At 42.4% G+C, this 21,249-nt stretch overlaps 1 protein-coding gene across 1 annotated transcript; it reads right to left on the bottom strand.

Moving 5' to 3' along the window:
- Positions 1–14,075: 14,075 nt before the first annotated feature.
- LOC143121367 (olfactory receptor 10J1-like) lies at positions 14,076–20,787 on the bottom strand. Its single transcript, XM_076281726.1, has 4 exons — positions 19,965–20,787; positions 17,222–17,265; positions 14,991–15,050; positions 14,076–14,171 (listed from the first exon to the last, which is right to left on the bottom strand). Exons 1-4 carry the CDS (start codon positions 20,785–20,787, stop codon positions 14,076–14,078), a joined length of 1,023 nt encoding a protein of 340 aa, XP_076137841.1.
- Between the last annotated feature and the right edge of the window lie 462 nt (positions 20,788–21,249).

The following is a 21,249-nucleotide window of genomic DNA, read 5'->3' on the forward strand; positions in this document are numbered from 1 at the left end:
TTATTTTGCATAGTACCATTTATTCACAAGATTCAGCTGATATGGACAAATAATATATATATGTATTCAATATATGGACAAAGTTCATAATTTAAGACAATTTTATGTCTTGTTATATTGGAAGGTAAATATAGGACAATACAACATCAATTTGTTGACAATACATTATGTAAGCTCTTATATAAATATGGCCAACTTCACTTTGTCTCTGCTTTAATACATTTCATAACCTCTGTTGTCCAAAGTAGGCCTAGGCTATATTAATTTCATATTGTGAGTATAAACTGATATCAAATCATGGTAAATATAGTAACTAATAGTGATGGTAGATAAATAGTAGAAGAAAATGAAAAGCAATGGTAAATACGTAATAGTGAAAAAATATGTATTTAAAGTCACATTGTGTCCACACAACTAATAAAGGCTTTCTTATATTTAATTTAAGAACAGGATATTCAAACCAGGACATGGTTCATCAAACAACAATCATGTATTATTTCTAAGATAACGTGCTTTGTGTTTACAACTTTGTCCACATAGTACTTTTCGAATCCTTGGAAGTTGAAGGCCATAAATTAATGGGTTTAATAGTGGGGGAAGAATCAGAAATTGTATAGCCAATGCGTTACGCACACCAATTGGAAGATCTACTGAACCATTCCAGCTGTAAAATACATCAAACAATGCAGTCATGATATATATGACCATAACTACAATATGAGGCACACAAGTTTCACTGAACTTTGTTCTAGCTTCACTGGATGACATAGAAACCTTGACAATATGAGCATAAGAAATTAAAGTTAAAACAAACTGTATAAGATATACTGAAATAACCACCATACTCCATACCTGGTTGGCTATTGCTCGATAACACCCCAACATTACCATTGAAACATTGTCACAGAATAGTTTATAGATGTGTGATCCACAAAAGGGTATTCTAGAAGTAAGGATAATAGCTATTGCTGCTGACAAGAGAGGATAAGACCAGGCTAATACAAGCAACTTCAACACAGCACGTGGAGTTACAATGTTGTGGTATTGCAGATGGTATTCACCTGTTGACGTTTTGCAGCAAAAGGGCTGGGATATGTGAAGACAACTGGCGTTACAAATGAACCCCATGCATTTCCATGGAGGATTTTTTGAGTCTCCTCATTAGAAAGTCTCTGCCTTAATGTGCTTCTTCTTGAGACACTCTTTTGTTCACTTGGCTGTATGTTTTGGGTCATTGTGGTGCTGAAAGACCCATCCACGACCCATTTTTAGTGACCTGGCTGAGAGAAGTACTGCCACGATTAGTCAACGTAATCGACCATGAACTGAATTTGTCTTGTTAATAGTAGTTAATAATTGTTAATTATTAATAGTAATATTAATTCATATAATTATTTTGCATAGTACCATTTATTCACAAGATTCAGCTGATATGGACAAATAATATATATATGTATTCAATATATGGACAAAGTTCATAATTGAAGACAATTTTATGTCTTGTTATATTGGAAGGTAAATATAGGACAATACAACATCAATTTGTTGACAATACATTATGTAAGCTCTTATATAAATGTGGCCAATTTCACTTTGTCTCTGCTTTAATACATTTCATAACCTCTGTTGTCCAAAGTAGGCCTAGGCTATATTAATTTCACATTGTGAGTATAAACTGATATCAAATCATGGTAAATATAGTAACTAATAGTGATGGTAGATAAATAGTAGAAGAAAATGAAAAGCAATGGTAAATACGTATTAGTGAAAAAATATGTATTTAAAGTCACATTGTGTCCACACAACTAATAAAGGTTTTCTTATATTTAATTTAAGAACAGGATATTCAAACCAGGACATGGTTCATCAAACAACTGTTTCTAAGATAACGTGCTTTGTGTTTACAACTTTGTCCACATAGTACTTTTCGAATCCTTGGAAGTTGAAGGCCATAAATTAATGGGTTTAATAGTGGGGGAAGAATCAGAAATTGTATAGCCAATGCATTACGCACACCAATTGGAAGATCTACTGAACCATCCCAGCTGTAAAATACATCAAACAATGCAGTCATGATATATATGACCATAACTACAATATGAGGCACACAAGTTTTACTGAACTTTGTTCTAGCTTCACTGGATGATATACAAACCTTGACAATATGAGCATAAGAAATCAAAGTTAAAACAAACTGTATAAGACATACTGAAATAACCCCCATACTCCATACCTGGTTGGCTATTGCTTGATAACACCCCAACATTACCATTGAAGCATTGTCACAGAATAGTTTATAGATGTGTGATCCACAAAAGGGTATTCTAGAAGTAAGGATAATAGCTATTGCTGCTGACAAGAGAGGATAAGACCAGGCTAATATAAGCAACTTCAACACAGCACGTGGAGTCACAATGTTGTGGTATTGCAGTGGTCTGCAAATTGCCACATAGCGGTCATAACACATCACTGTTAAAACTGATGTTTCACACATAACAGAGCTGTAAATCACATACGTTTGAATCATGCACCAACTGTAGCTTATCATGTGAATATCAGATTGCAAGTCCAGCAAAAAATTAGGGTAAAAACCAACAGTCCCATAGAGACCATTTGCACACAGATTACAGATGAAAATGTACATGGGCTCATGGAGGCTTCTATGCACTGTCACAATAAAGATCAAAGTTAAGTTGACTATAATAATGAGGATGTAAAGGACAAACACCAACAAGAAGTACAGAGGCTTGTAAACTCCTGAGTCCTGCAGCCCAGAAAGATGAAATAATTTAAAAGTAGATAAGTTCCCCATTACTTCAGGCTTGTTTTACATGTAGCATCCACATACAATAAGTAGCATTTTGACATGGAAAAGTAGCATTTTGACATGGAAAAGTGTTTTTGATCAGTTATATTCACATGTGTTTGAAGCTGAATCTGAGAGTTGCAGTTCAGTGCCTACCTTTTGTTTGACGGTGAACACATAGACCATAGTTAATTTATACCTTAACCTCTACCTTAGGGACCTACCATATTTGGGTTTCCCCTGATGAACACAGTGAAACACCACTGAAAGTACATATTGTAACGTCGGCGCACAAGACAGTGTTAGCGTTCTCCCGCGCAGGGCATCCTGGGACACGAGAGCGAACATTTGGGGGGTTTATGTCTGTATTTCTCCTTAGTTTTGAGTGTAATGTTAGCGTCTTTATTGTGACATGTTTCCCTTTTAGTTCTCCCTCGTGTGTGATCCTTTTTGTGTGGGAGGCTGCGTCCTCCCCTGTATGTGTAGTGTGTGTGCGTGCTTGACCTGCCCTGTTTGCATTGTGTACTGTGTCTTGGTCTGTGTCCCTGCTCTCGTTCTCAGTGAATAAACGTTTTGATTGGACAACTGTGTGGTTCGCTATCAAATCGTTACATTGGTGTCGGGGCCTTCTATCGTTACTGCCGACGGAGGAGAGGAGCTGTCGCCTGGACCTGCCTGCTGCCATGGGAGGAGATCTGGCCGGAAGAAGCGGTCGCGGAGAAGACGACGCTGGCCTGGGCGCTGACTCCAGGGGTTTCTCTCCAGCTTTTATGAAGGGGACTGTCTTCTTTGGAGCATGATGGTGTTTGCTGGTGCTGATGGCTGAGGCTACGCTCTCAGCAATTGCCTTAAGCACCTGGTCGTGGCGCCAACGATAGCGACGATCAGCCAGAGCCTTTGGGCAGCTGCTGAGGAGATGTTCCAAAAAGCCTCTTCCAGAGCAAAGAAGGCAGGAAGGTGTCTCGCTCTTCCCCCAGACATGGAGGTTCGCTGGGCTTGGCAGGGCACCGTAGGCGGCTTGTACCAGGAAACGGACCCGATGGAAATCTGCCTGCAAGATGTTTGCCCAGGTGATCCTGCGCTGCAGTGTACTCTCCGACCTTGTCCACGCCCCCTGCTGCCTGAGTCCCACAGCCCTGCTCACTCGCTCTTCCTCCACGCCTGCTCGGACCTGCTCGAGTAGATGGTGTCTTTCCTTGCCACGGGCCTGGCTGATCAGAGATTTCGGGATGTAGCCCAAGCCCACTCTGCCTGTTGCCACAGTGCCAACCAATGCCTTTTGTCTCAGGCGTGACTCTGCCACCTCTACTGCTTTCCCAGCCTTCCACTTCCTTCCTGTCCTCACCTCAATGCCGGCTGATGACACCTTGCAGTCTCTGGAATCCCTGTACTGTAGGACTTCTCTGGTGCGTGCCACCATTAATTCTTCAGTGAGGCCACTGAAGGGCAGCTGCAGGATGTTACTTGTCCCATACAGTGCAGCGCTGGTGATACTGCATGGAAGCCCCAGCCATTTCCGAAGAAAGCCACTGATCTTCCTTTCTAGGGACTTAACTGTTGTCATTGGGACTGCATAGACCAGCAGGGGCCACAGGACTCGGGGCAGGATGGAATGCTGGTAGATCCAGGCTTTAAATCTACCAGGCAGACCGGACTTGTCAACCTTGGTGAGCCAAGCTCCAACTTCTTTGTTGGACTTCTGGATGGCGTCAGAGTCTTTCAGGCTGGAGTCAAAGAGCTTCCCCAAACTCTTGACGGGTTGCTCTGTGATGGTTGGGATGACAGTTCCTGAGATGGAAAAACGGAACTTGTCAATCACTTTCCCCTTCTTCAGCACCATGGACCTTGACTTGGAGGGCTTAAAACTAATCCTTGCCCAGGTGATGAGTCTCTCAAGACCTTGTAGGATCCACCTGCTCCCTGGGACCGATGTTGTTGTGATGGTCAGGTCATCTATATAGGCTCTTATAGGGGGCTGTCGTACGCCTGACTTGGTTAGGGGTCCCCTACATTCCACCTCGGCTGACTTCACCACCATGTTCATGGCAAGAGCGAAAAGAATAACAGAGATGGAACAGCCTGTTATTATTCCTTTTCCAATGCGATGCCAGTCTGATGTTACTGACCCAGAAGTGACACGCATCCTAAAATTATTATAATAATCCAGGATCAGATCCTTGATCTTACTGGGAACATGATGGAGGTGTAGAGCGAGCTCGACCAGTTTGTGCGGTATGGACCCATAGGCGTTGGCCAGGTCCAACCACAAGACAGCTAGGTCGCCTCTGTTCTCATGGGCCTCTCTGATGAGCTGTGTAACTACACCAGTGTGTTCCATACAGCCAGGAGCTCCAGGAATCCCCCTTCTGCACTGAGGGGTCGATGTAGTTCTTGAGGAGAAACTCTGTCAGTCTTCATGAGACGATGCTGAAAAACACCTTCCCCTCAACACTCAGTAGTGAGATGGTTCGAAACTGGTTGATGTTTTTTGAGTTCTCCTCTTTGGGGATCCACACTCCCTCAGCCCACCTCCACTGGTCAGCAACTCTTCCTCTTCACCAAATCACCTTCAAGATCTTCCACAGGTGCTGGAGAAGCTCTGGGCAGCGCTTGTAGACCAAATAAGGTACTCCACTGGGGCCTGGAGTAGATGCTGAGCGAGCTGCCTAATGATCTCAACATCCTTCAGACTTGGCTCCCTCAGGTTGAACTCTGTTGTTGGGGGACCGGGGCTGATGAGCGCTTTGTTGGGCTCAAGCTCTTGCTCTCTAAATGGATCGCTCACTGTGTCCTGGAGGAAGCGATTCACTTCCTCTGTTGAGCACTCAAGCTGGCCACTGCGCTTGTCCCCGAGCAGTTGTTTTGTGAAGCCAAAGGGATTGGCGAGGAAGGCCGCTCACTTCCTGGCTCTCTCTCTTCCCCGTCTCCGGTGCCACTCTGCTCTGCGGAGGATCATCAGCTTCTTCCGCAGGATGTTTTGCAGCTCTGCTAATGGTCACACCTCCTCAGCAGTAGCTTTCTTGTACTGTTTCTTGAGGGTACAAAGTTCCTGACGCAGGTGATGTATCTTGGTGGCCCTGCGGTTCATGGTGTAGGAGGGGGGCTTGGTTTTTCCCTTCTCTACCTGCCCAAATCTTTCTGAGGCGTAGCTGAAGATGATGGTCGTCATCGTTTGGAGTTGGCTGTCAGCATCTCCTTTGGCTGTGGCTTGGATAATGTTGGACACATCCTCGTCAAACTGCAGCCACTCACTCCGTTTGCTGGCTGGGGGCCATTTGATCCGCTGCTGCGGAACTACTCTGCTGGGATTGGGAGGCTCTGGTAAGTGGAGGGACTGGGCTCTGTGGGTTGCCTCCTGGCCGGGCTCCTCCTGCGTCTCACCAGGTGCAGGACCTGTGTGTTGCACCTCACTCTCCCGCTCCAAACATTTCCTTCTGGCCTGATGGATTCTTAGGCCACGATGATTCTTGCACAGCTTTCCGCAAATGCATGTCACATTCATCGTCTGTCCGTTTGCATGGGTTGTTAACCTTTGGTCCATCCGATTGGAGATATCATCCTCCCCCCCTCTCGGGATCTCCTGGGGGTATCTCTCTGTAGGGCTTTCCGTAGCTTGTTTGGGTTTTTTCTCGCAAAAGACACAGGCTGGGGTGCTAACCCATACTGTTCCAGGTGCCGTCTTTCCGTGCCGTCAACTGTCTCTTCAGTAGTTGACCAAACTATTCTTGGTTGTCACCTAGTCTATTCCTAGGGGCCACTGCCTGAGCCAGACATAAACTATGCAAGAAACATCTCATGGATGCACTGGGACGCATCTTTAGTGATGTATACAAACGTATTAAAGTTAACTATCTAAATGGTCTATCATTGGGTTATGCTGTGCTAAAACAAATTACATCATGGGGACATGTAATATATAATATATAACAATGTATTCTATTCTATTAATTGAAGATACAAATATATACTCATCCAAAACAATTCCCCCCACAATAACTTATACTATCTATGGCCATCTATTTTGGTAGCCGTTAAAATATTTTTTTCTGAGCTGGCAAAGAGTTTAATAAAGACAAAACTTAATCTAAACTATTGCCTAATGTCTTTAAAAAACTGGCTTGCTGGTTAAGCCAGCTATCTACCAATGAGGTAGTGTCTATAGACCTCTGAAGTTCGCCTACAAAAAGGAACCAAAGCTGCCATCTTTGCTCATATAAGGAGATCCGGGTGTTAATTGAAACTACCTAAGGCAAGTTGCATTTTAAGTTAGCTCTGGGGTAGCAAAGATCAAAGTGTGTCGTCTTCACGTACCGAAGATCACAGGATCCACTCGAAGGCAAAGGAAAAAACTGTGTAGAGCAAAACGTCTGCATTTCCCGTTAACGGAGTGTCTATTTACACCCCTCACGAATACGAGTACGAATAGCCTTGGCCACACAGCTGAGCTATTCACACCCTGTGACATAACAACAAAAAGACGTTGCTCACGTACACAAAAAACATGGCGGACATTTGTTTTTTCGTCAGCAGAAAGTGAAGAATTCTGAAAGGTTTCGGCACTAATATATGTTCAGATTAAGTTTTACATTGAAAAGTTGTGTTTTATTTTCATAATCTTGGTTCAGTGAACACATACAACCGTCAGTTTGTTAGTTAACAGAAATTTTGTGAGTATGACGTTCAGCCCTATAAACTATAAGTTTACCTGCAAACGCAATCTATTTGTGAAAGAAGATAGTGCAGTGGTCAGAGACATGGGTTAGCATGTGGGAGACTGGGGTTCGATTCCCATGTGATGCATTTTGGCAGAGTAAGTGTGCTTGTGTACCAACGTCTCTGGAGAGCGCGCAATTTGAACAAGAAATCGGTTCTCAAATGGAAGTTTTGATTGCAACAATTAGCTAGTTCATGCACCAGGGTGTAAATAGCATACAGTACTTTACATTAATACACAGGATTAGATGTTAAAATCCCTTGTGCCAAAATCCAAGGTAAAAACACATTCAGAAGCCCCTGCTCAAATTTAACTTTAAAAAGCACACTACCCACAAATCCGCCAACAAATGGTCACAAACACAATACAAATGGCCCATCCAACAGCAGTATATAGCATGCGGCATGTCATTGGGGTTATCAAGTGGGCACCCTCATTCACCGATGTTTCGTTAAGTTAGGCCCACGACACCTCATGAAGGCTTAACAGTGAAACCAGCGTCCTGGAGACACTCCCCTCCATGCTGCCACCATAGTACCACATTGAAATATCCAATACCCAAAATACTCTTTAACCAGCACAGGCATGGTCAAGGTTGGCTAGGTTGGTCCGTCCCGTTGATGTGGACTGAACCAAAGCCATAAAAACCCTGGCCAACCAACCATCAACCTAGGCACAGCCCATCACAAACACAAAACAAATTAGCCAGTTAGCTTAGCCAGTTAGCTTAGGCCCCATCACAAACACAAAACAAATTAGCCAGTTAGCTTACGCCCCATGCTGCCACGTTACAACAAACATCCAAATACCCTTTGGTCCGTCCCGTTGATGCGGACTGAACCATAAACCATAAAAAACCTTAGCATCGTACCATCAACCTAGGCACAGTCCATTACAAAAACAAAACAAATGAGCCAGTTAGCTTACCTTAGCTTGTGCCCCAGGAAGGGTAACTTCTCCTTACCCACAACCATTCGATTGCCCGTTCTGCTGCTAAAGACATGTTACTAACCACCTGCCTTAGACTTCGACCACAAATGCCCAATTCAGACAGCAAGCCAATAGCAGATCTGGCCACAAACCCACGTGCACCGATTTCAATAGGCCTTAATCGTGCACTCCAACTTCGCTTAGCTGCCTCCTCTGCTATTTCAGTATATTTAGCTCTCTTCAGCTCATTGGCCACTTCCACTCTGTCTTCCCAAGGAACAGTTAGTTCAATGAAGTAAACTATCTTCTCTGAATCCGACCACAGAATTACGTCGGGTCGTAGCTTAGTACTCACTATATGTGGAGGTACCGCCATCTGCTGGCCAAGATCAACCTTCATTTCCCAGCCCGCCCCATTTTTCAACTGGCCGGTTTTACACCTGGCCTTCGCGGAACAAGGTTTATCCCCCTGACGTACAAAGTTCATTTGCCTTACCCCTTTACTAGCTGCTAATGAATTGATTCTCTCCTTTTATCCTCTATTGCCGCTGCCACACATTTCAATACCTGGTTATGACGCCACGTATACCGCCCCTGGGTGAGACTTACCTTGCACCCTGATAGGATATGGTGGAGACTGCCCACACACGAGCAAAGTATGCATTTATCATCCTCACCAAACCATTGACTTAAATTCTTGGGAGATGGGAGCACATCATATGTAGCACCTAACATAAATCTGATCTTACCAGCTTCCATGCCCAATAGATTTTTCCATTTAATCCGTCTTTTTTCCACCCCTTCCCAGTTCACCCACTGCCCTTGTTTTGCCTGCGACACTGCCTTAGTACATCTTACAGCCTCCTCCTGTCTATGCATCTCCTCCACTACCATTTTCCTCTTTTCTCCTGCAGAAGCCTTACTCCACAAGGGTTTACTTACACCCACCCCTAGACCCCCCCCGCCCGTGCTGCACATGGCCCATTATATCCGTATGCTTCAATGCTGATTGAGCTTGCTTAACTGCCTGCTCTGGGTTCCATTTCCTCCCTGCATTAACTGTGGGTGCAACTTTCCTCACCACTGGGTCCTTGGACTGAGTAAGAGTAATTTCCAATCTAGCCTTAGCACACTTAAATTCCTCTGTCAGACTAGATATTGGCAACTCTACAATACCCTTCCCATACAAGGCTACACTGCTTAAGCAGCGTGGGACTCCGAGCCATTTTCTGACAAAGGAGTTGATCATTTTTTCCAACCTCTCTACCTTTGACAGAGGAACTTCATAAACTGTCAATGGCCACATTAGCCAAGGCAACAAACCAAACTGCAAACACCACAGCTTGAGCTTACCTGGCAGCCCTGAGTTGTCAATTTTTGCAATACCTTGCCTAGTGACCTGTCTCAAGTCTTCAACCTGTGATTTATCACTAAGGCTTGCATCATACCACCTTCCCAGACTCTTCACTGGTTTCTCCAGAACTGTGGGAATCACCTCCTTATTTATAGCAAACTTCTTATCGATTACCTTCCCTTTAACAATTGAGAGACTCCTAGACTTACTTGGCTTCACCTTCATTCTGGCCCATTGCAGATTAATATTTAACTTATCCAGCAACCTGTTGGTGCATGGAACGGTTGACGTCAAGGTTGTCATGTCGTCCATGAAAGCCCTAATCGGGGGGAGGCATGGCCCTCCCTGCAACTTTTCCCTACCCACTACCCATTTTGAGGCCCTAATGATGACCTCCATTGCCATTGTTAAAGCAAGTGGGGAGATGGTACATCCGGCCATGATTCCTATCTCAAGTTGTTGCCACCCTGTGGTGTAATCAGCTGTAGTAAAACATAATTGAATATCCAGAAAGTATGCTTTTACTAGGCTTTTAATGCTACCTGGGATTCTGAAATAATCAAAGGCCTCCCACAACAGACTATGCGGCACAGACCCAAAAGCATTAGCCAAATCCAAGAACACAACGTGCAGGTCTCTCTTCTCACGCTTTGCTAATTGAATTTGGTGCCAAATCATGCTGGTATGCTCTAAGCACCCGGAGAAGCCAGGAATTCCAGCTTTTTGCACCGTGGTATCAATTAGTTTATTCCTTTCAAGGTAATTTGTCAGTGTCCGTGCCACCACACTGAAGAAAACCTTCCCTTCAACATTCAGTAGACTAATTGGCCTAAATTGATTAATCTCCACTGCGTCCTTTTCTTTGGGAATAAATATTCCCCCAGCCCTCCGCCAAGCCTTGGGAATACTCTGCTTTTTCCAAACTATCTTCATTAATTGCCATAGAAATCTTAAAACATCTGGTGCACTCTTATACAACCGGTAGGGCACTCCATTAGGCCCCGGGGCTGAAGAGGCCCTTGCACGTTTTATTACTTCTTGCACCTCTTTCCACCTTGGTGGACTATCGTCGCATTGGCTACTTAATTCACCAATAGGTGGGATATCAGCAGGAAGTACCATCTCTCTGAACCTCTCCCTATCTTTGTGCACTCCCTCTAAATACTCCTCAAGCTTCTGCTTAGGTTCCAAAAGACTACCACTCTTCTGCATTACGAATAAAGACTTAACAAACTTAAATGGGTCTTTATAGAATGCTAGTCGAGCTCATGATTTCTTCTTCCTATTTTTCCTAATATTTTCATACTATATACACCAGGGTACGAATAGCATCCACTTCTAACTATACATTGATGCAAACAGCATACCTTATTCAGAGTGTCTATTACACAGCTGAGCTATTCACCCCCTGTTACGTAACAACAAAAAAACATGTTGCTTGTTTTTTTTTTATTATTATTACATTGTGTGATCAATATGCCAGAAAAAATGCACAGGGGTGCAAATAGCAGACACTGATATTTGTACCAGACGGGGTACTAATAGGACACATTGCTGTGTGCACCAGGGTACGAACAGAATTCACTTCTAATTCCACCAGGGTACGAATAGCATACACCGCAAGAGTTTAACAGGTGCTATAATTCAAAATCCCTATGTTATTTTCTCATAGAAAAAAAATCAAGATACCAGATCTCCTTATTTGGACAAAGATGGCAGCTTATTTGTAGGCAAACTACAGAGGTCTATGGAAGCATAAGGTTACATTCATAATGCTACAGACCCTAAGGCTCAATCCCATTTTTTTTTTTATTCTTCCCCTTCCCTTCCCCCAGCCTACCCCTTGTCCCTCGAAACAGAGTGGCTAGACATAGAGGTGAGAATATGCGCCTTGGATATGGGACACCACTAGCCCACCTATATAACAATGAAGAAAACCGATGCTCTGAATATTGATTCAGCTGTTTCTAAACGTTTCTCTAATTGAGGCATTTAACCACGATTTGGATTACACCTGCTTTTAACAGGCGCAAGTTTTTCACCGCAAAACAGACGTGTGCTGTTTTCATACATATGGCGGAATATCTAATCAATTGCTATTAGCACTTCTCCTCCCCTGTGTTTGCACGATACTCCCACTTTCCCCTGACCCTCCTATGAATGCATATGCATGACACAGAGAAGCGCAAATAGCCATTCGCAGCTCCCGCGACAGGCAGTCTGCACTTTTTCCTCAAAGGCCTGTTTGTATATACCTTGCATGTTTTTACGTGCACGTTGCGAATCATATACGCCTGAAGTGGGCGCAAAATTGTAAGTACATCTGGCACTCAATCTCAATAGTTTCTTTTTGCAAACAAATCAAAACACCAAGGAAAAAGTTTTCGTTTCTGTGGCTAATTACTGAGAGTGTGTCCGCTCTGCAATGGGCTAAGGGCTTTATGGATATGTCAACGGGGTAATCTGAGGTTAGTGACTCGTAAGGAACCAACTCATGTTCCATAGGTCTTGAAATGGTTTTCGGAGTGTGTTTAGTCCCAAACGTGCTTTTAAATGCTTGCCCCCATAGGTTAACTTTATAGCAAAGAGCAGGCAGCCAGGGCAAATCTCCGGTTTGATAGAATCAATTTTTGTCGGGTTTTTTGCTTACCCCAACATGGGGTGACCCTAAGGAAAACGATTTTGGGGTTTAAAATGGCTAGCCGGACACATCAACCAGATTATCGGCCGTCATCGGACAGTCGAGCGAGGTCGGTGACTCGAGTCTGTTCGATGTGTCCCATGCCCTCGTCAGTCGGAGTAGCCATCGGCATTCATTTTAGCCGATTTGACATGTCATTTCGGCCAATGGCAGTTGGCCTCAATGACCAATCTGATTGGTGGAGTGCTAGAGCCCTTGACTAAACATTATCTCAAATTAGTATGACCTTTAGCCCTACATTCAGCGAAGTAAGCTATGAACCCATTTTGATAAACTATCCAAACATATTTTTGCTAGAACTAGTAGACTACCACACAGTTGCTGAACGTATGTTATTTCAGGTTAGTTTGCAACAACTAGTTGCTACCTAGCTGGCGAACATTACTAGCAGTTCTCATTCACTCTTTATTTACTGTGCTAACGCTACCGCTAATGCTCGGTTAACGGGCAAAAACAAATTATTTATTCCGTGTCCGAAAGAGTGTTTCATTGGCATCACACAAGCAATGACAATAAAATAGTACACAATTTATATTTATGTTTTCTTATTCAGAGAAGTTCCGAAACTAGTGCCATTTCCTTCCATGGGTATCTGCCAGATCAAGGACTCAACCAAGAAACACCTTCGCCGTAGGTTGGAAAACGGACTTGGTGAATCCATCCACATTATTTTCTGATGACAAAGGGAAGCTTCTTTTGTACCCAGACAGCCTATCAAGGACTGTGTTCTCTTTGAATATGGAACTACATTGGTCCAGATCTGTCTCTGGGAATGTTGTGACAAAAGCAGCTTTGCTGATGAGAGACGAAATACAAAAAAAGGACAGCAAAAAAGTGGCCACCTGATGTAGAGGATGAATTCATTATTCCTGAACTAAATTACTCAATTCCTACAAAACCTGCTGCCTGGAAACTCACCTGTGGCATAATCAAGCCAACAAAACACTTACATCTCCCGTTTGCTGTAAAGTACTTGACAGGAAACACAGAACTCGTACAAACCTTGAATCGCCTTGTCCTATTCTCAGGTTGAAGAGATTGACACAGCATTGTGTCTGCAGAAGATGGAACTATGAAGGGATGGCATACCACTACATGAAAACATTTCTCAGAATTTCTTCACTACCCTGGCCTTTGACAACATAGACCTGCTAGAAGAGACGGTTAGTGGAGCAGGAACCTCTCATTGAGTCAATGGCATTGCCCTGAAGTGCATGTCCACTTCCTGCAGGGAGGCTTTTCTGTACAAATTCGCAGCCAAAATCCCTTTGGGCAAATTCCTGTTGATCAAACTATCGGAGAGACCGTAAACAAGGACACACAAACACCCGGAGGAACCAAAGGCTTCAGCCTCAAGCCTGGAGCTGTGTCAAAGTACTACTTAACATCAGAATATCACATACCTACCTGAGGTAACTGAGGGAGATGGTGGGTCGAGGCAATTCTAAGCTCTGTCACCCAGACCTACAACTGCCCCGGATCAAGACAAATTACACTGATGTACAGTCCATTGTTGATATCCTGGAAAACTGCTGGGTGAATCCACTGAGTCCAGACCAAATTGAGTTTGTCAAGTGCCACACTTGCTCCACCAGATGTGGCCAAAGACCTGGTTGAGGCCCAAAAAATAGGAGAGGATGCATATCAAGTCTTCAAACATGAGCGTCTGGAGACAAAACCACCAATCACACAGTTCCATGACAAGATGAATAAAAAGAAGTTAAAAACATTATCAGAGATTCAGCAAAAACACACACACAGCAAAGGTCAAACCAATAAAGTAGTTCTTATGGCAGATAGGAATCTGTTTGGCCACATGGCTCTGGTGGCCCAGAGCTGAGAGCTACACATGAGCGATGTGTTGGCTCATCCCCTCGGACCACTGCCATGGGCCCTAGCTAATGGGGATGGATTGTTCTGTAAAACTAACAAAACTTGGGCATCCAGTTTAGGAGTATTGTTTCTGGCCACAAGATCCAGCAGTGGAGAAAACTACTTTGCAGTGCTACCAGCAAAGCCATTCTTATTAAGTTCTTAGTTGAGGAATGGAAAGCACCCAAGCACAGACAGACACTAAAAGACAAGACCTTATATGTTACCTGTGAGGAGGTGTGATTCAAAATCAACAACAACGAGTGGGGGGAAGAGAAACAGCTCAAATCCACTCAAGAAGAAGCTGACACCCGTATACTATTGCATGCTCTCCATGCAGCAGAATCTTGCTGCAAGGCTGTGATCATAACAGCTGAAGACACAGATGTTCTGGTGCTGACCCTAGGTTTGAGCAAAGACATCCCATGCCAACTTTACAAAAAATGTGGCACACAGAGTCAGACAAGGTTCCTGGACATCACCAAATTCTTCCAATCACTTGGCAATAGTATTTCTGATGCCTTGATTGGTATGCATGCATTCACCGTTTGTGACATTTGCAGGATGTGGGGAAGTTGGAACCCCTATACTGATGAAATCAAAAAGGACATACCGAAAAGCCTTCCTTGAGCTTGGCCGTGCTTGGGATATGTCTGATGAGCTGTTCAAGAAGCTGCAAGAAATCACATGCAACATGTATGTACACGCCACACACACTACAGACGTCAATATTCTTCGGTACCAACTTTTCTGCACGAGACGTCGTGAGTCTAGTCAGCTTCCGCCATGCAAGGATTGCCTATTCATGCATTCACTTCGTGCCAACTATCAGGAAGAATCTGGAAGTGGTCTCTTGAAACCCAGACATCTGTACCAAGCCCCAAGGACCATGGATGGACCATAGACGATGAAGGACAGCTTCAGATCCGTCTTGCATCTGCTGTCTTGCAAGTGTTTTAGGTCATGCCAACTAACACCCGCCACAGTGGCTGGACTACTTTATTGGCTTTTATGTAGGCTGGCCCAGGAGACGAGTATCCGAGCACAAATATGCCATTAGAAAAGCCAATTTGGATTATCCTATGGCAGGGCTTTTGGATCTTTCAAGAGGGGTCTCAAGACTTATCTGTTCAGCTTACACTTCATTCTAAGAGTTATGATTTGTATATCTATGGTATTTGATATTGTATTGACATTATTGTTATTATTACTATTTTTATTAATATTGCGGATCATATATAATTCTGAAATTCTTGCTGATAAACACACCATTTTTCCACAGTTTGGGAGGGACATAAATAGCCTACCTTAATGAAACAAGACACTATAAAGAAAGACACGTTTCATACTCACATATCTGTTAAGTTAAAATTAAATGTATACATACCGGATATTATATGTATTTTATGTATATATAGGACCCCATTGTAATTATGACCGGCGCTAGCATAGCTAGTGTAGCGGTCATATAGGTTTAATCAGAGTTTTTTCTTCCGGATTTTTTTTTCCTTTAGTAATTTTGTGTCAACGATTCCCGGGACACTGAAAGACCTGGCTGCATGAAACTTGGTGGGTATGCAGCCCCACAAGGATGGCACGGAACCATTTATTTTGTTTTGAGCCGTTTCGTGGAATTCGGTTCATGGGGGGCCATTCAATAAATGAATACCGGTATATGTGTACATTCAGTGACTACACCAATCCGCCTGTAGATGGCCGGACACAGTTTTCTGTGAATATCTGGAGAACCGTAGGGCCTAGGATGACCAAATTAAATTGGTATGTTGGTCCAGGGGCCATGTCAACACATCCCATATCCACTTATTTGAGGTGTAGCACCACCTAGTTAAAAATGTAAAGGCAAAAACGATGCATTGTAATCGCAGGTGTCTTTGGCTGACAGGTTCAAAACTGCATTAAATTTGAAGTGTGAGATCATTATGACACCCTCTGAATACATGCCACATTTCGTGGAATTCCGTTTATGGGGGGCTACATCAGCTACACACACACACAGTCACACACACCCACATTAACACATGCATGCACACACATATAAACATACACACACATAAAGACACAGGCACACGCACACATAAACACACACACCCACACACAAACATAAAAACATAAAAAATGCAGGCACATACACACCCCATTACCCCCACATACACACACACACACATAAGCGAACACACAGCACGCATATAAACAAAACACACATATGCACACACTCATTTACATACACAAAACTTGCAAGAGTAGAGGCCGGAGTAGGAGATGGAGAAAAATTGACAAGTGTGATTTATTTTTGCAGAGAGAATGTGCAGGACTGAGCGGTGGTCATGTTTTGTACCGCGTTGCAGTACATCTAGTTTTTAATTGTGCAGTGCTGGTGGCACAGGGTGTTTATTGGTGACACCAGGGTCAACTGAATGGTCAAACAACTGGTTTCTATGAACTGATAAAAGCATCTAGTAAATTACATTTAATGGTGATTTCTGTCTTTATTTTTAAAATTACAAACATATAATTTCCGTCTACATTCCATGTATGTTGAAGGGTATGTATTTTGCTATACTTTGGTTAATATATCACTATAAACTGTTAATATATCACTCCATTGTATGTACCAGCTGCCCGTGGACATACAGTCCAAATTTGGTGAGTTTCTTATCATTATTTCCAAAGATACATGTGACAAAGCAAAAATTCAGGATTCAGGAATTTTCACAATTTTTTGGGGAGGATTCAAATACCATCCAAAAAAAACTAGCTGTGGAGTAAAATATTTCTATACAACAATCCATTTAATAAACTGTACATATCAAAGATTTATTTTACCTCAGGTGGAGGTATGTCAACTTTTGAGGCCTCTGTTTCCTGTACTATAAAGAAAAAAGAAAAAGTTTTTTAAGATAGGAAAGTGTTTGAACAAAAATATGATAGAACATTTAAATTGAAATAAAACAAACATTTTCATAAAAACACCACCTTAAAAGTACAAAGGGATATTGTTAAGTTGATGGATTTGATCCCAGGCCATGGTGTTTTAAAAAAAGATATGTTTTTAATCTGGATTTAAAAACATCAACAGTGCCTGCTTCCCTCACATGTAATGGAAGGACAAAGATAATGTGCACTTGCTCTTTGACCGACAGATTTTTTCTTGAGAGATGGAATGACCAAGAAGACCAGCATCAAAAGAGGGAATAGAGTGTGCCGGTGTGTATGGGCCAACAAGCTCAGTTAAATAAGGTTGTGCAAGTCCATTTACAGTAAGGTCTTAAAAGAAGAACTTTCTTAGTTTTAGTGCAGGGGCGATTCTAAAAAAACATTTAAATGTGCGCGCGATATGAAATAAATGGCTTTTACGTCTAGCCCCCATCATGTCCTCATCCATTTCTTGCCTGTCTCTCTCCTCCTCCTCCTGCCTGGTACTGGACTGCCCAGCCTGTGCTCTTTCTCCCCTCTCTTCTTTTCGACCTTCTTCTCCTCCTCCTTCTCCTCCAGCACTCTCTCCCTCAATTGTTGTAGCAGCCACTGAAGCAACATCCAAACACATAGGCATAAGTAGGCCTACTGTATACTCAATTTAATAGGCTTTCCTACACAAGAGAAGCTTATTTTTAGTCAAAATTGAGATATACTTCCCTCCCAGGCAAGGGTCCTGTAGTCATCCTGGCAATACTGCAGTTCTTTGTAGCTTAAATAGCCTACTAAAGCCTTCATACTGACTTTTGGTGATAATTTGCAAATGTAGCCTAATAATCTAATAATAAAATAGATTATTATAGGCTACATTTACAAATGCAGCAAACTTATTTAAGTTTGCCATTAAACCATTGATCAAATCACAGCACTGGCTATTACCAGTATAAATGTTACCTTTAATGTGGGCAATTATCATACCTCCCTCGTCCTCATCTCTCCTCACTGTTCCTTTCCTTCTGCCTCTGTTCAGGAAGAATTGTCTGATGTCCATCTCTGAATAGTTTATCAGAAGGCTATGTTTAGTTTTACAGTAGGACAGCTTCACAAACAGTATAGGCTACTTTTACAGGACTCTCTCCAGTATACGTATAAACCATTATTAATTGTCCGCATGTGTGCATGCAGCCTACACATGGTGTGAGTGTGTGTGTGAGGGAGAGAGCACAAGCTGGTAAACTGTTGCTAAATTTAGGCTACAACGCTAAGCATTGAAAAACAGATGCTAATTATGTGGGCAACATTCTCAAACAGCGATCAACTTGTCATTTTTTCTGTCAAACAAGTTGTGAATTTGTTGTAACATTAAAACGGGACGACTTACTCTGTGCTCAAAGTGATATGACGAGCTCCAGAGGACGAAATACTCGGAAGAATCATGTGAACGATTTTCATTGGTTGTTGCGTTCAATCGTATGGTGCATTCAGAGCACCTCGGAATGAAAAGGACCGCCCCCATGGCTACTTTGTTTTTCCGACAGCAAGTGTTCATGTGCTTTGCCATCGGAATGTGTGACAAACACGGATGCCACAACAAAGGTTTAAACATACACTCACTAATCCTAAACAATCAACTGTATTTGCTTAAAATGTAGTTTAAGATGCTCGTGAAAGAAAGATATGCAGCTTTCAAGTGACAAAAACGCAAATTCCCAAGTTCACATTAAAACTGTTGGACATGAAAGGCCACATGGACTACAAACGAACTACAACGTGACAACAAAAGTGATGACGAGCCCCTAACTGGGCAACTCTGTTAGCAAAATCTAGCCCCAGTTTCCGACCTCTGACTCACATATTAAGTGACGTGAATGACGCGGAATGATGATGTTTTCACTCGGAGAAAGGTTTTTCCGAAGCCCATGAACGCTAGGTTACCCAACTACAGAGGTGCTATTTCCTGATTGGCTATTATGGCCCCTTTCTTTTTCCTTGTCTTTTTTATTGGCTGGTAAGTGACAGGCTCGAGTCATGACTAAAGGCACGGAGATGCGCTCACTCATGAATGCCGTTTCCAGCGAGTGCAGCGTTAGAATTTTACTGGGGCACTGGAGACTTTTACTAAGGCACGTGCCCCAGTGAATAAGGTCTAGTGACGCCTCTGTTTTAGTGGCTTTGACATACTGAACATTTTCTTTAATCACCCCTGGCACAGAACTCAGAGAACAGAACAGAATCAGAACTCCAGAACAGAACAGATGTACTGTACTGAGTGAATAATCCCATTTTATTACAGTCAGACCATGTTATTACATTTTTACCTACTTTTATTTGTGGTGATTCATAAAGATCCTCTGCCTCAGCGTATTTACATTTATTCATTTAGCAGACACTGTTATCCAAAGTGACTTACATATTTAAACTATATTACAAGGTATTACTGTACATTGTCCACAGTACAACATGGGGTTAAGTGTCTTGCTCAAGAGCACAACACTGGCCACACTGTACTGGCCACTGCATGCTAGCCCAAGCCACAAGTGTAAGGAGAGTATGAGTCCATGTTGCAAAAGAGGCCTTGAGAAGATAGCCTAATGTGACTTACACATACTACATCAATGAGTGACTCAATATTACAAATTGGAAGTGGTCTGACATCCAAGGGCGAAAATGACCTTCCTCCTGATTTTGGAGAAGCTCTGTCTTGTCTCCTTATTTCTTATGCCATATACAAGTGGGTGCAACAGTGGAGGGAAAAGGTTGTAAGATACAGATAGAAACAAGTGTTGGAAATTTGGATAGAAACGAACATAAATGACAAAGAAGATTGAGACGAAAGAAAAATTGATAAAGATAATCAAATGGGGAGTGCAAGTTTCAAATGCTTTCTTTCTTGCATTTCTCGAGATCTTTAAACTTAACAGTATGATTTTAAGATATGAAAGAAAAATAAGGAGTATAGGGACAACTCCGAAGCAAACAAACACACATATGCCATATAGATTGCTCACTCGCCTTTGAATGGCTTCAACACATGATAAAGCATGAAATGATAAAGTATCGCAAAATAACCTATTAATTTTGTTTTTACATAAGGGTATCATTGAAATAACACATAAGTGACCGAGTATAAAGACTGCAGGTAAGACATTAGCAGCAAACAACAACTGTTTAATCTTACGTGGGGTCATTATTGTGTAGTACTGTAAAGGGTTAAATATGGACAGTAATCTATCATAAGCCATTACTGCTAGTATTGTGAAGTTGCAAGCTCCATACGTTATCATGAAAAATGCTTGAATGAGACATCCCTCAACAGAGTTAGTGTTATCACCAGTTAAAAGAATCACCATAACCTTAGGCCACACAGCTGTACTTCCAATCAAACCATTTAAAAGTAGACTAAATAGAAACATGTACATTGGCTTATGCAAAGCAGTGTCGAAGTAAATCAGACACATAATGGAAATATTGGCCATTATCGAGGCAAGGTAAATTAAGAAAACAACTATAAAGTAAACATTTTTCACTGAAGCCATCTCCTCGTAGGGGGTCAAAATCAAAGTTTCTCTATAAGAAGATCCATTCATCACTTTAGACCATGCCTGTAAGAGAGAAAACCAATCTGGATCTGTGAGGTGATGTAGCATCAACAGACATTCTCTGCATCTTCATAATCATGTTCTATGCATCTTTCTGATGTAAGACTGAATAGTGCATTAAATAAGTTGTCTATAAAGGCAACTTGGCAAATTACATAATGTCAATGAAGAGCACTGAAATGATCTAATTTCCTACTGCTGCACAGTACATTAATGCAGTTTGTAGATTACCTCACAATAGCCTTATTTAACTGTAGTCTTGCTGTTTAGTAGCCTGACATATCATACTCAGATTCTAGTCAGAATATGAGTGATATTGCTCAATTGGGGGCGTGTTTC

The sequence above is a fragment of the Alosa pseudoharengus genome, unplaced genomic scaffold (assembly GCF_046254945.1).
Source record: "Alosa pseudoharengus isolate Yale_2024_CS ecotype anadromous, Long Island Sound unplaced genomic scaffold, YU_APseudo_1.1 YU_APseudo_1.1_scf_13, whole genome shotgun sequence".
Taxonomy (NCBI): Eukaryota; Metazoa; Chordata; class Actinopteri; order Clupeiformes; family Clupeidae; genus Alosa; species Alosa pseudoharengus.

What these genes read in the sequence shown, in the direction of transcription:
- LOC143121367 (XM_076281726.1), bottom strand. Translation starts at nt 20,787, where the DNA reads ATGGCCAATATTTCCATTATGTGTCTGATTTACTTCGACACTGCTTTG. An exon ending in TTGACATACCTCCACCTGAG is followed by an intron (nt 15,051 to 17,221) that starts GTAAAATAAATC and finishes GATTTCTTGCAG; the next exon opens with CTTCTTGAACAGCTCATCAG. An exon ending in AGCTCAAGGAAGGCTTTTCG is followed by an intron (nt 14,172 to 14,990) that starts GTATGTCCTTTT and finishes TTTTGTCTCCAG; the next exon opens with ACGCTCATGTTTGAAGACTT.